Raw genomic sequence first — 14,479 nt, forward strand, 5'->3', positions numbered from 1 at the left:
CCTGCTACTGGCACATAAACAGGCATGTAGACCAATGGAAGAGAATAGAAACTTGAGAAATCACTCTACACAGCTACAACCAACTTATCTTTGACAAAGGAGCTAAAATCCATTCCTGGAGCAAGGACAGTCTCTTCAACAAATGATGTTGGGAAAACTGGATCTCAACATGCAGAAGTATGAAGCAAGACCCCTACCTCATACCTTACAAAAAAATCCACTCAAAATGGATGAAAGACCTAAATCTACAACCCGACACCATCAAATTATTAGAGAACATTGGGGAAACTGCAAGATATTGTCATAGGCAAAGACTTCTTGGAAAAGACCTCAGAGGCACAGGCAATCCAAGCCAAAATTGACAAATGAGATTATAACAAATGGAGAAGCTTCTGTACTGAAAAAAAAAAACCACTCAGCAAAGTGAAGAGGCAACTGACAGAATGGGAAAAATTATTTGCAAACTACGCAACTGATAAAGGATTAATATCCAGAATCTACAAAGAGATCAAGAAACTCAACAACAACAAAGCAAACAACGCAGTTAAGAAACAGACAAAGGACTTAAACAGGAATGTTTCAAAACAGGAAATCCAAATGGCCAACCGACACATGAAAAAATGTTCAGGATCATTAGCTGTCAGGGAAATGCAAATCAAAACCACAATGAGGTTTCATCTCTCCCCAGTTAAAATGGCTCTCATGTAGAAATCAACAAACAACAAGCACTAGCAAGGATGTGGGGAAAAAGGTACCCTAATCCACTACTGGTGGGAATGTAAACTGGTGCAGCCATTGTGGAAGACAGTATGGAGATATCTCAGAAATATGGATATAGTCCTACCATATGATCCAGCCATCCCACTAATGGAAATTTATCCAAAGAAAATTAAGTCAGCATGTAAAAGAGTCATCTGTACTCCCATGTATATTGCAGCTCAATTCACAATAGCTAAGATATGGAACCAACCCAAAAGTCCATCAACTAGACTGGATAAAAATTATGAGATATGAACACCATGGAATAATACACAGCAGTAAAAAAATGAAATCATGTCATATTCAACTAAATGGATGCAACTGGAAAAATTTATTCTTAGTGAAATAAGCCAGTCCCAAAAGGACAAATACTATATGTTCTCCTTGATCTGTGGTAACTAACAGATCACCTATAAGGTAATCTATAGAAGTGAAACTGACACTTTTAGAAGCAACGACTTTGAAGAGCCCTTGTCTCAACTGTTGAGGAACAGTTCTTTTTTCATACTATTTGTTGAACTCTTTACTTAGTATAGAGTTAATCATATGTGTATGAAGTAAATTAAAAATAGATCTTAGTAAAAAATAAGTATGGGAATAGGAGAGGCAGGAAGAAGCAGGTGGGAGTGTGTATTTATGAAATGCAGTCTTCATACCTTAAATGAAAGGTTAAAAAGTAACAAAAAGAAACTACCAACATTTTTTTCCAAGATAACTGTACCATTTTATATTCAACCAACAATATAAGATGACCCAGATTTTCAGGTTCTCTGCATCCTCATTAGCATTTGATGCTTTCATTTTTTTATATATTTTCACCATATTAACAAGTATATAGTAGTGTCTCATTGTGGTTTTAATTTGTATGATAATAATGACTAATTATGTTCATGTGATCATTTGAAAATTTCTTTACTGACTTCTAGTATTTAATCCAAGTTAGTTTGAAGAAAACAACATGATTCAACTAAGCAAAGAAAAGTCAAGGGAAGAGGAGAGTGTATGTGAGAATGGTATTTTAAAGGGGAACACTGTCCATTTTATAACCTTATACAAACTTATCTTCTCAGATTCATCTCACATTTCACATCCAATATAACTCATACTCCCAATGTTCCCATATTTTCTGGTCTCTATATTTCCTTACATTATTCTGTCTTGTTTTTTCATCCTCAAATGTCCAGATTCTAAAAGTCACCAAGTTCCATCTCAGATGCCACTTTTTTCATGGAATTTCCATTGATCCCAGTAACAGGATTTTCTCTTTTCTCATCTGGACTTTATTAATACCATTTTAGAAGGCCGGCGCCGCGGCTCACTAGGCTAATCCTCCGCCTAGCGGCGCCGGCACACTGGGTTCTAGTCCCGGTCGGGGCGCCGGATTCTGTCCCGGTTGCCCCTCTTCCAGGCCAGCTCTCTGCTGTGGCCAGGGAGTGCAGTGGAGGATGGCCCAGGTGCTTGGGCCCTGCACCCCATGGGAGACCAGGAAAAGCACCTGGCTCCTGGCTCCTGCCATCGGATCAGCGCGGTGCGCCGGCCGCAGCGCGCCAGCCGCGGCAGCCATTGGAGGGTGAACCAACGGCAAAAGGAAGACCTTTCTCTCTGTGTCTCTCTCTCTCACTGTCCACTCTGCCTGTCAAAAAATAAAAAAAATAAAATAAAATAAAATAAATACCATTTTAGAAAGTTTTCCATTTTTTCTTCATATCCCAGTTGTATGTCACATATCCTAACCATCCAACCTGCCTGTGCATCCTGGAGCTAGTGGCAACCAAATCAATTCTTCTATCTCCTAGCCCAGTCGTGTTGCCTAATATCAACTCCCTCCAATAAAGTGCATTTGTTAAAGACAAAACTCATAGTGTCTTTCTGGAAGGAAGCAATTCTCTTCATAATTATCCAGAGAAACACCCTAGAGATGCAAACTATTTGTTGGGCCTTAGAAAAGAAAGAAATTCAGTCATTTGCGACAACATGGGTGGAATTACAGAACATTAGCCAAGTGAAATAAGCCAGACACAGAAAGACAAATACCACATAATTTCGCTTATATGTGGAATCTGAAACAATTGCATTTAAGAAACAGAGAATAGAACTGTGGTTACCAGAGGCTGCATGGAGTGGGTGGGGGAGATGATAGAGTATAAAGTCTCAGGTAAGAGGAATGTTTGAGATATAGGAGGCTATGTGAAACTTCCTGGAAGATAGCCATCAATGAAAGGAGGGCCTCAATCCTATAACCACAAGGCACTGGATTCTGCCAACACCTGGATGAATTTAGAAGAAGATTCTTCCCTAAAGTCTTCAGAAAGGAATACAGCCCTGCCTACAACCCGACTTTAGCTTGTAGCAGACTTTGGACCTCCAGAACTATAAGAGAATAAGTGTGGGTTGTTTGCAGCCACTAAGCTTGTGGCAATATGTTACTGCATCAACAGAAGTCTTATTAATGCATAACCTCAGCCATCAGGGTCTCATAAAAAAAGGGATCCTAATTAGATCAGACTGCTTGTTGCTGACCCTGGAAACCCTGATTCAGCAGGATTTGCAGTGGGGCTTCAGAGGTTTCATTTCTACCAAGTTCACAGGGGATGCTGATGCTGTTGTCCAGTGACCACTCTTACAGAACCATTGGTTGAGAGAATGGGGTATGGATGCAGAATGAAATTTTGGTTTCACTATGTATTAATATTTGACTTTAAAGTGAAATATTTAACTTCCCTTTGCCTTAGTCTCTTCAACTTTATATTATATAAAGTTGGAATGGCTGTGCTAGTATGTATTCTCATAAGCTTGTACCGAGGATAAATAATAAATGATTGAATATATGTCAAATGTTTAGAAAAGTATCTAGTACATAGTTAGACCTAGCTAAATACTAACCATTATTACTTTACTGTCTACTTGACCTTGAAACTAAAATGGAATCCCATCCTTTCCCAACTGTCTTCCTTTTATTCTCATTTTCTCTGATTTACCTATTTTTTGATGAAAACATCTTTAATAAAGATTTTACTAGGATCCTCCTGTTAACCTTTTAGACCTGCACCTGTTCAGAGATACCGCTTTCTCTGCAAATCTGGCTCTCATTGGGTAATAAAAACCTCCAGCAACAGTTGAAAGGAAATGTTTCAGGAAAAGTGGACTGCTACAACAGCAAATATCTCTCCCTCAGCTATTTCTTTCAGTATTTTCATAACTGAACTGTTCCATCTCACTCTGGATGAGCTCCAGAATTATTGTTCTCCTGAGGATTTGATGAGAAGATACTGAAAAAACATGTTATTTACCTCAAGTTTTGTTAAACTAAACAAAATAATTTATGTATCATGTTGTGTCTTTTTGATAAGCTGCTTCTACTTATGTATGACAATGTATGGCTTATAAATAAATTGAATCAGCAGAAAAGGAACTTTCAGCTCTTCAAATTGTCAATCTCTGTTGACAGCAGCAGCAGTCTCAGCTAAACACTGACGAGGCCAGCAGGGCACTAACTTCCCGCCTCCCCGCCCAGGTGCAGGCTGAGTTGCCCGTGGCCTCCGCAAGACCCCCGCCCACACTCTCCCCTACCAAGCTGCCGGTAGACGGGTTCTCAGCCTAATTGCATCGTTATCCATCACAACTTTGAACCCAGGGAAATTTACACTGGGTGTTGCAAATTTAACTGGTAATGAGATTGTTGCTTCTCAAGCTCTCCAGCCTCTTCACTTTGAAAAGCAGGATGTTTTTTGCTTGCCTAGTGCCCATGGATCTCAAACATGGGTATGGTCCCTAATCAAACGGGTGAGGTTCCTAATCCCCATCCAGGCCCCCAGCGGGGTTCGTCTCCCCACCAAGCCCCCAGAACAGGACCAGATTCACATACCAATCCCACCAACTCTAGCTCTGAACTTTTAACTCTTTGCACTGCTTGGATCCTACACAGAATTGAAATGAGGCCAACCAACCCACCAGTTGGAGGGGGGAGATTTAATTACAAAGTATTTTTTAAATCCCAGGAAATCTGTATTTTTTATTGCCTCTGTTGCTTGTTCAACCAGGAAAGCCTCTGATGTGTGCTAAAAGCATCTTTTGAAAGTGCTGATGGGGGATACATCACCTCAGAGTCAGATGCTGTCAAATAAGTCACCCTCCAGTGAGAAAAGGAGACAACCTCCTCACTGTGTGGAAACCTTTAGGCTAGGCAGCTCTACAGAGAAGGCAGCAGGAACAGGGCTGCCACAGGCTCCCAACCCTGTGTGAAACCATACTGATGATAATAATAATATGTAACATTATATGTAGCATGATCAGCAATCATAATATAATGATATTGATTACAATTCATTATTTATTAACATCTGGTCTTCAATGCATTAACTTAGTGGGGCCTGAGTTTAATTAAATATTGCTAACACCTAAGGAGTCATTCCAAATAAAATGCCCAGGTAACACTCTACATACCAATCAGATCAGAATCTCTAGGGACAGAGGCCGATGGAAAGTGTTTTTTTAAGAATGATTCCAATGTATAAAATTTTGGAAGCCACTGCCTGACCCTACAGGGAGACGTTGGCAACTCTGGCCAGGCAAGCAGGAGCTAACTTTTTAAGCTAAGCCAACTCTACATATAAAGTTTTTCCTCCTCCGTCCTCCAGTCGGTTCCATCCCTGCTGTTCCTAAATTTTTTAAGTCCTCCAGATATGTCTTTTATGCAGAGACTGTAAGAAACAGCATATGCTTTAAAAACACTACCATCCTCTCATTACCCATTCCAGGCTCCAGTCAGTCTGACCCACATTGTGACCCTCATCTCCTCCCTCGCTTCTCAGACTACAACCATCCTGTTCCCACCACCATAGTGTAGTTCCTACATCCTGGCTCTAACTGTTCACCTTGTAACCATCAAGGCAGACACAGCCCAAATGTGATCTCCATGAAATTTACCCTGTTTATCTTTTTTTTTAAGTTTTATTTAATAAATATAAATGTCCAAAGTACAACTTTTGGATTATAGCAGCTTTTTTCCACCATAACCTCCCTCCCACCTGCAACCATCCCATCTCCCGCTCCCTCTCCCATCCCATTCACATCAAGATTCATTTTCAATTATCTTTATATACAGAAGACACCCTGATCATCTCTTAAAGTTGTGTCTCCCAATCTCAGGGGAAGGTCAGTAGATTTACTGAAAAGAGCATGGAACATGGCTCTGTAGTAGAAATGCTAGCTGTTATTTTTTTCCTGCCCAAGGGCTTGACGTTGTTCAGTTAATTTCATTCTCCCCTTCTTTCCTTAAAACTGACCTTGGACTGCCTAACACTGTACTAGGAAAAAATAAACCTCTATCTTGATCCACCAGATCTCTTTATTAACAAAAGGACCTAAATTCCACTGGAAAAAGCACTTACCATTTTGAAATCCAAACCATTTTTCTGAACCTTAGAAGCAGAGCTTTGAGGATTTTTGTAAAGGCTTATTTTATTTATTTGAAAGGCAGAGTTACACACACAGAGAGAGAGGGAGAGATAGATAGATCTTCCATCTGCTAATTCACTCCCCAGATGGTTGCAAAAGCCAGGGCTGGGCTAAGCTGAAGCCAGGAGTCTGGAGCTTCTTCTGGGTCTCCCACGTGGGTACAGGGGCCCAAACACTTGGGCCATCCTCCACTGCTTTGTCTGGCACATTAGCAGGGAGCTGGGTAGGAAGTAGAGCAGCCAGGAGGCAGTTTAACTTGTTACACACAATGCCAGCCCGAGGATTAATTAAAATCACCACACAGTTGCAGGAACTCCAAAGATTACAGTTGATACAAAGTCTGTATCTTACTAAATTAATCTAATAAGAGCTTCTCACTTTGTAGACAGTGGAATTGAGTACTTAAAAGGGTAGTGATTTGCTCAAGGACACAAAACAAATCAGTGGTAAATGGAAGAATTGAAACCAGTGCCCCTGACCAGCACTGTAGTGTAATAGGCTAAGTCTCCACCTGTGGTGCCGGTATCCCATAAGATCCTGGCTCCTAGCTTCAAATTGGCCCAGCTCTGCAGTCATCTGTGGAGTGAACCAGCAGATATAAGACTATTCTTTCTGTGCCTTCCTCTCCCTCTCTCTATAACTCTGCCTCTCAAATAAATAAATAAATCTTAAAAAAAAGCAGGGCCCCTTTTGATTTGGGACCAACATAATATATCAGCATAGCTCACATATAACTACCTTCAAGTCACTGCAAGCAGTAACCAAAAGCTGTTTGTTTAAAAATCATGTTAGTATATTACCAAAAACAGAAGACTGAGAATTGTATTTAAGCTTGAAATGTTTGAAGAAATCTTAGAGACGGATAACCAGCAGTCAATTATGACCACACTATGTATGTAGTAGTTTATTATACCACCACTTACATGAAATTCACACACACACACATACAAACACACCCCTATTTCTCTGTTCCTATACTAATAATTCATTGTACTAACAGCAAAACAAACCCTTCCTGCCATGTTCTCTTCCTAAAAAATTTCAAAATCACCTTCTCAGGTTCTAGAACATATCTCACTGAGAGATATCAGTTGGAATTGTATTACAATTTCCAGAGAATAGACATCTTTATTATAATAGTGCCTACTATGTGACATGTACTATTCTGTGTAACCTTCCACATGCCAAGTCATTTTCTAAGCATGTACATGTTTTCAAAAAAAGAAAATTCAAAAGCAAGAGAGATGCTTGCCCTCTAGGAGCTTATATTTTAGCAGAGGTAGACAGGCAATAAATGAGTGGTATCATATGTGAGAAGGCAGCAAACAAGGAAGTACAGTAGGATACAGGAGATCAGGGAGGCAGGGTGCAAGTCACAACCTTATACAAGGGGTCTACAATAAGTTTATGGACATGCATATTATGAAGAAAGCATGCTTGGATTTCAATTTGTTTGCTTTAAGGTAAACCAATATTTTAATTGCATTTTCTGCAAACTGTTTGAAATCCCTGGCAGATATTTGTCATGGTAGAGTAGATTACTAAATCTTCTTGACTCCTAACTCTATGAGGTAGAGTATCGTGGTTATCAACAATTCACAGAGAAAGGAAACTGACGCACAAAACAGTTAAGCTAAGCAAATTGCCAACTTAGCACTGCCAGAAAACAACCGAGCTGGGATTTGAACTTGAGCAGGCTGGGGACCCAGATTCCTGGAGCCAGAGTCAATAATCTTTTTTTAAATAAATAAATATATATGTATTTATTTGAAAGGCAGAGTTACAGAGAAGCAGGAAGAGAGAGAGAGGAGGGGAGGGGAGGGGAGGGGAGAGGAGAAGAGAGAGAGGAGAGGAGAAAGAGGATGAGAGGAGAGAGGATGAGAGGAGGGGAGAGGAGAGAGGAGAGGAGAGAGCGGAGAAGAGGAGAGGAGAGGAGAGAAGAGGATAGAGAGCAGGAGAGGAGAGGAGAGAAGAGGAGGAGAAGAAAGGAGAGAGGAGGAGAGGAGAGAGAGGAGGAAAGGAGAGGAGAGGGGGGAGGGGAGGAGAGAGGAGAGGAGGGGAGGAGAGGAGAGGAGAGAGAGGAGAGGAGAAAGAGGATGAGAGGAGAGAGAGGATGAGAGGAGGGGAGAGGAGAGAGGAGAGGAGAGAGCGGAGAAGAGGAGAGGAGAGAAGAGGATAGAGAGCAGGAGAAGAGAGGAGAGGAGAGGAGGAGAGGAGAGGAGAGAGGAGGAGAGGAGAGGAGAGAGAGGAGGAAAGGAGAGGAGGGGGGAGGGGAGGAGAGAGGAGAGGAGGGGAGGAGAGGAGAGGAGAGAGAGGAGAGGAGAGGAGAGAAGAGGATAGAGAGCAGGAGAGGAGAGGAGAGAAGAGGAGGAGAGGAGAGGAGAGAGGAGGAGAGGAGAGGAGAGAGAGGAGGAAAGGAGAGGAGGGGGGAGGGGAGGAGAGAGGAGAGGAGAGGAGGGGAGGAGAGGAGAGGAGAAAGAGGATAAGAGGAGAGAAGAGGATAAGAGGAGAGAAAGGATGAGAGGATGGGAGAGAAGAGAGAGGAGAGGAGAGGAGGGAGAGGAGAAGAGGAGAGGAGAGAAGAGGATAGAGAGCAGGAGAGGAGAGGAGAGAGGAGGAGAGGAGAGAGAGGAGGAAAGGAGAGGAGGGGGGAGGGGAGGAGAGAGGAGAGGAGAGGAGGGGAGGAGAGGAGAGAGAGGAGAGGAGAAAGAGGATAAGAGGAGAGAGAGGATAAGAGGAGAGAAAGGATGAGAGGATGGGAGAGAAGAGAGAGGAGAGGAGAGGAGAGGAGAGGAGAGAGCGGAGAAGAGGAGAGGAGAGAAGAGGATAGAGAGCAGGAGAGGAGAGGAGAGAGGAGGAGAGGAGAGAGAAGGAAAGGAGAGGAGAGAGAGGAGGAGAGGAGAGAGGAGGAGGGGGGGAGGGGAGGAGAGAGGAGAGGAGGGGAGGGGAGGGGAGGGGAAGAGAGGAGGAGGGGAGGGGGAGGAGGAGAGGAGGGGAGGGGAGGGGAGGGGAGGGGAGGGGAAGAGAGGAGGAGGGGAGGGGGAGGAGGAGAGGAGGGGAGGGGAGGGGAGGGGAAGAGAGGAGAAAAGGAGGGGAGGGGAGGGGAGGAGGAGAGGAGGGGAGGGCAGGGGAGGGCAGGGCAGGGCAGGAGAGGAAGATATCTACTATCTGTTGGTTCACTCCTCAAATGGTTGCAATGGTCTGAGCAGCTGGGCTCTGGAGAGGAGAGGAGGGGAGGGGAGGGGAGAGGAGGAGAGGAGAGGAGGAGAGGAGGGGAGGGGAGGAGAGGAGGAGAGGAGGGGAGGGGAGGGGAGGAGGAGAAGAGAGAAGAGGAGAGGAGAGGGGAGGAGGAGGAGGGGAGGAGAGGAGAGGAGAGGGGAGGAGGGGAGGAGAGGAAGGGAGGGGAGGAGAGGAGAGGGGAGGGGAGGGGAGGGGAGAGAAGGGGTGGGGAGGAGGGGTGCACCCACATGGGTGCAGAGGCCAAGGAAGCAGGCCATCCTCCACTGTTTTCCCACGTGTACTAGTAGGGAGCTGGATTGGAAGTGGAGCAGCTTGATCTCAAATTGGCACCCATATGGGATGCCAGCACTGCACAAAGTGGCTTTACCTGCTACACCACAGTGCCAGCCCCCAGAGTCAATAATCTTAATCCTATACTACATCCCATTCCAGTTGCAGGTGTATTTCTCCACTTGAGCTTTGTTTTTCTGTCCTCTGATAAAGTAAAACCTTTCTTTATTTGGTCTAGTACATTTCTCATTAGGTTTCGTTCTAGGTATTTATAGTATTTCTTGCTACTGTGATGTGGAATATTTACCCAGACATTTTCTAATTGGTTTTCACTAGTGTATGAAAAAGCTATTGATTTTATGAGTGTTTATCGGTTCCAAAAGTTTTCAGGTTGATTTTTTGGATTTTCTAATTTGACGCACATTATAATGACACTTTGTCTCTTGCTCTCCATTATGTTTTTTTTTTTTTTTGACAGAGTTAGACAGTGAGAGAGAGACAGAGAGAAAGGTCTTCCCTCCATTGGTTCACTCCCCAAATGGCCGCTATGGCCGGCGCATTGCTGCCAGCACACTGCGCCGATCCGAAGCCAGGAGCCAGGGGCTTATCCTGGTCTCCCATGCGGGTGCAGGGCCCAAGCACTTGGGCCATCCTCCACTGCCTTCCCGGGCCATAGCAGAGAGCTGGACTGGAAGAGGAGCAACCGGGACGGAATCCGGCGCCCCGACCGGGACTAGAACCTGGGGTGCCGGTGCCACAGGCAGAGGATTAGCCTAGTGAGCCATGGCACCAGCCTCCATTATGTTTTAATATTTTGTTTTGATTTTTTTCAGTTACAAATATTTTCAAATTTGCACTGCGATTTTTTTTTTACTCTGGTTATTGAGAAATATGTCACTTTTTGTTACTGATTTCTAGCTGAATTCTACTATGATCAGACAATATGCATGATTTCAGTACTTTGAAATTTGTTGAGCTTTACTTTCTGGACCTAATATATGGTCAACTTGAGTAAATGTTCCATGTGCAGTGTTTTATAAATTCCAACTAAGTGTGCTAAACATGTTCTATATTTTCTGATTTTTTTATCTACTTATTCCCTTAGTATATACTCTACAGATTGTAACATGCATGGTAGAATCTTCAGAGTGTAGTACAAGTTAGTACAAGGCCTTAAAACATTTTGGTTTCACTCAATCCCTCCTGCCATTTGTGATATTTGTTATCAGATACATATATATCCCACAAAACATTGCTACTTAAGTTTAAATACAATCATTATTTAAGCTTTCCATATAATAATAATAAACTTTTAGATTGCTCTTTAGTCTTTCTTGCATTTACTGTGGATAATTTCCCTGCAACCCAAAGGATATACTGTAGCTATTTGCTTTAGTGCAGATCTGGACATGAATTACCTCAATTATCTTTTATTTGAAAATGTCTGTCTTATCTTCAGTTGTGAAGAATAATTTAATGAACAAAAAATTCCAGATAGTTATTTTATTATTTTATTTTTAATTTTTATTTTAAGATGTTTTATTAGAAAAATTATACATATCTATGGACTATAGCACAACATTTCAATGCACATATAAAATATGTGCTGATCAAATCATGGTACCCAACATCTCCTTTCTTTGACATTACCTTAGAATTGCAGCCTTGGAACTCCTTTCTTCTATTTGCTAATAGAATATATAATAGGTTATTGTGAACTATAGTCACACAACTGTACTATGTAACACTGGGAACTTATTCCTTTGATGAAACTCTAATTTGGCACCCATTATCCAAACATCTGCTATCCACTTCACCCTTGTAGATATTCTTTTTAAAACTAAAAAAAGGACTGCCCTAGGGGCCTGCACTGTGGTGCGGTGGGTTAAACCACCATCTGCAGCGCTGGCATCCCATATGGGCGCCGGTTCAGGTCCTGGTTGCTCCACTTCCAATCCAGCTCTCTGCTGTAGCCTGCGAAAGCAGCGGAGGATAGCCCAAGTCCTTGGGCCCCTGAACCCATATGGGAGACCCAGATGAAGGTTCTGACTTCTGGCTTTGGACTGTCCCAGGCCCTGGCCTTTTCAGCTATTTGGGGAGAGAACCAACAGATAGTAGATCTCTCTCTGCTCCCTCTCCCTCAACTCTGACTTTTAAATAAATAAATATATCTTTTAAAAAAATACAACTGTCTTATAATCCAGCAATCCCACTACTGGTTGCCTATTCAAAAGACATGAAATAATAATATGAAAGAGATCATTGCTTCATTATTTTAAACATGTGTTTGTTGTCTTAAAGCAATAAATACAAATGCTGGTGAGGATGTGGGGGTAAAGGTTCCTTAATCCACTGTTAGTAGGAATGTAACTAGTACAACCATTATGAAAGACATTATGGAGATTCTTTAGAAACCTGAAAATAGACCTACCATATGATCCAGCCATTCCACTCCTGGGAATTTGCCCATGGGAAATGAAATCAGCATGTCAGTTATCTGTACCCCATGTTTATCTCAACTCAATTCATAATAGCTAAGATATGGAATCATCCCAGATATCCATCAACTGAAGACTGGATAAAGAAATTATGATGTATATATAGATGATGGAATACCACTCAGCTACAAAAAAAATGAAATCCTGTCTTTTGCAACAAAATTGATGCAGTTAGAGATCATTATGCTTAGTGAAATAAGACACTACCAAAAAGACAAATAACATGTTTTTCCTAATCTGTGGTAACTAAAATACAGAACACAAAAAAGTAATGTATATGAGCAAAATTGACATTTTTAGATTTGATTATTGTTTGAAGCCCTTGTCTATACTCTTAAGAATCAGTGGTTTTGCCAGCGCCACAGCTCACTAGGCTAATCCTCCGCCTAGCGGCGCCGGCACACCAGGTTCTAGTCCCAGTCGGGGCGCCAGATTCTGTCCCGGTTGCCCCTTTTCCAGGCCAGCTCTCTGCTGTGGCCAGGGAGTGCAGTGGAGGATGGCCCAGGTGCTTGGGCCCTGCACCCCATGGGAGACCAGGAAAAGCACCTGGCTCCTGGCTCCTGCCATCGGATCAGCGTGGTGCGCCGGCCACAGCGCGCCGGCCACAGCGGCCATTGGAGGGTGAACCAACAGCAAAGGAAGACCTTTCTCTCTGTCTCTCTCTCTCACTGTCCACTCTGCCTGTCAAAAAAAAAAATAAAAAAAAATTTAAAAAAAAATCAGTGGTTTTTCTACTTGCTATTTTTTGTGGAGAGTTAAGCTCCTGGTTATAAAGAAAAGTGAAAGTATATCATTGTAAAAATTAAAAGAAAACTAAGAAAAGGATGAGGGAGGGAGGGCTTGAGAGAGGGTACGGTGGGAAGTATCAATATGCTCTTAAAATGTTATATATGAGTTATATAATTTCCTGAGTGCTCCAAGATGGCAGAATAGGGAGGGAGTGCACTGATAGTCTGGGAAAAGATAGTTTAATAAAAGTGGAGATACTGTAGTCTCAGGGAAGAGTTAGGGAAAAAACTGCAGAGGAAACTCTCACGGAATTAGAGGTACATGGTGGACCTACGTGGAGGGCACGGACACCCATGGCTCAGGACCCCAGCTGCCGAGTCTACACACCAGCGCTAGAAAGGGAGGTGAGGCGAAATCGCAGTAGCCCAAGACAATGACAGAAAAGTGGCAGGAAGAGACTAGAGGGAACAAGGCTTGAAGCCCCATGGGGGAAAGTGCACCAGCCTAACTAGAGGAGAGAAAAAAAAATAAAAGGACCCGGTATGGACATAATTCTCTCTCTCCACTCACCTTACAAAGGCCAGTCAGGCAATGGAGCAGGCACCATTTTGGGCATACATAACAGCTGCGCCAGCTCGGGGCTGCGCCTGCCCTCAACCAACCAAAACTCCCTGACTCTGGTGGGGAGAAATAACAGGCGACTAAGACATAGAGAATGTGTGGAGCTTATGAACCGGGACTGTGAGAAAGAAATGAGGGTGTGCGGGAGAACTCACAGTGTGGCTGAGACATGAGTATACACCACAAATTCAGGCAGCTTTGGCTACCCGGTGAGAGACATTGCAGGAAAATCTGAGCTTGCACTGAGGACAGCACAGGTCCTTTGTGTGGTCCTTGGGACAGAGCAGAAAAATATTATACCTACTGGGGCTAGTGCTCAGGCACTGATTGCCATCAAAGAGAAGAGCTCAGCTGAGCAGAATTACTTCCTTTCTGAATAAAGAGAGAGAGAGATTTACCAAGCCAAAACTGGGTGTGTCACATTTGTCACACCGTTAACACTAAAGAACTGAACAGACATCTCTGGCCACACCCACCACAAGGAATCTACAGGACACTATTAAAAAACCCAACATTTGGGTTCTAGGAGTTCCTGAAGGCATGGAGAGGGAGAAAGGATTAGAAGGCCTTTATAGTGAGATACTAGCAAAAACCTTGCCGGGTTTGGAGAAGGAAAGAGACATCCAAGTACAGAAAGCACATAGAACCCACAATAAATATGACCAAAAGAGATCCTCACCATGACACATTGTAATCAAACTCACCACAATGACACATAAAGAAAATATTCTAAAGTGTGCAAGAGAGAAACATCAGATTACTCTCAGAGGATCTCCAATTAGACTCACAGCTGACTTCTCATCAGAAACCCTACAGGCTAGGAGGGAATGGCGAGATATAGCCCAAGTACTAAGAGAAAAAAACTGCCATCCCAGAATATTATATCCTGCAAAGCTCTCATTTGT

At 43.0% G+C, this 14,479-nt stretch overlaps 1 protein-coding gene across 1 annotated transcript in view; it reads left to right on the top strand.

Annotated features, from left to right (window-relative positions):
- The window catches only part of LOC138847567 (uncharacterized), a 673,630-nt gene that overhangs the window by 529,113 nt on the left and 130,038 nt on the right, over positions 1-14,479 (top strand). Inside the window, exon 12 of the mRNA XM_089323952.1 lies at positions 4,208-4,339. Within this exon, the coding sequence (XP_089180078.1) occupies positions 4,208-4,339 (132 nt within the window). The remainder of the gene's footprint in view (positions 1-4,207; positions 4,340-14,479) is intronic.

This window comes from Oryctolagus cuniculus, chromosome X (assembly GCF_051225735.1).
Source record: "Oryctolagus cuniculus isolate XC-2025 breed Fujian yellow rabbit chromosome X, ASM5122573v1, whole genome shotgun sequence".
Classification (NCBI taxonomy): Eukaryota; Metazoa; Chordata; class Mammalia; order Lagomorpha; family Leporidae; genus Oryctolagus; species Oryctolagus cuniculus.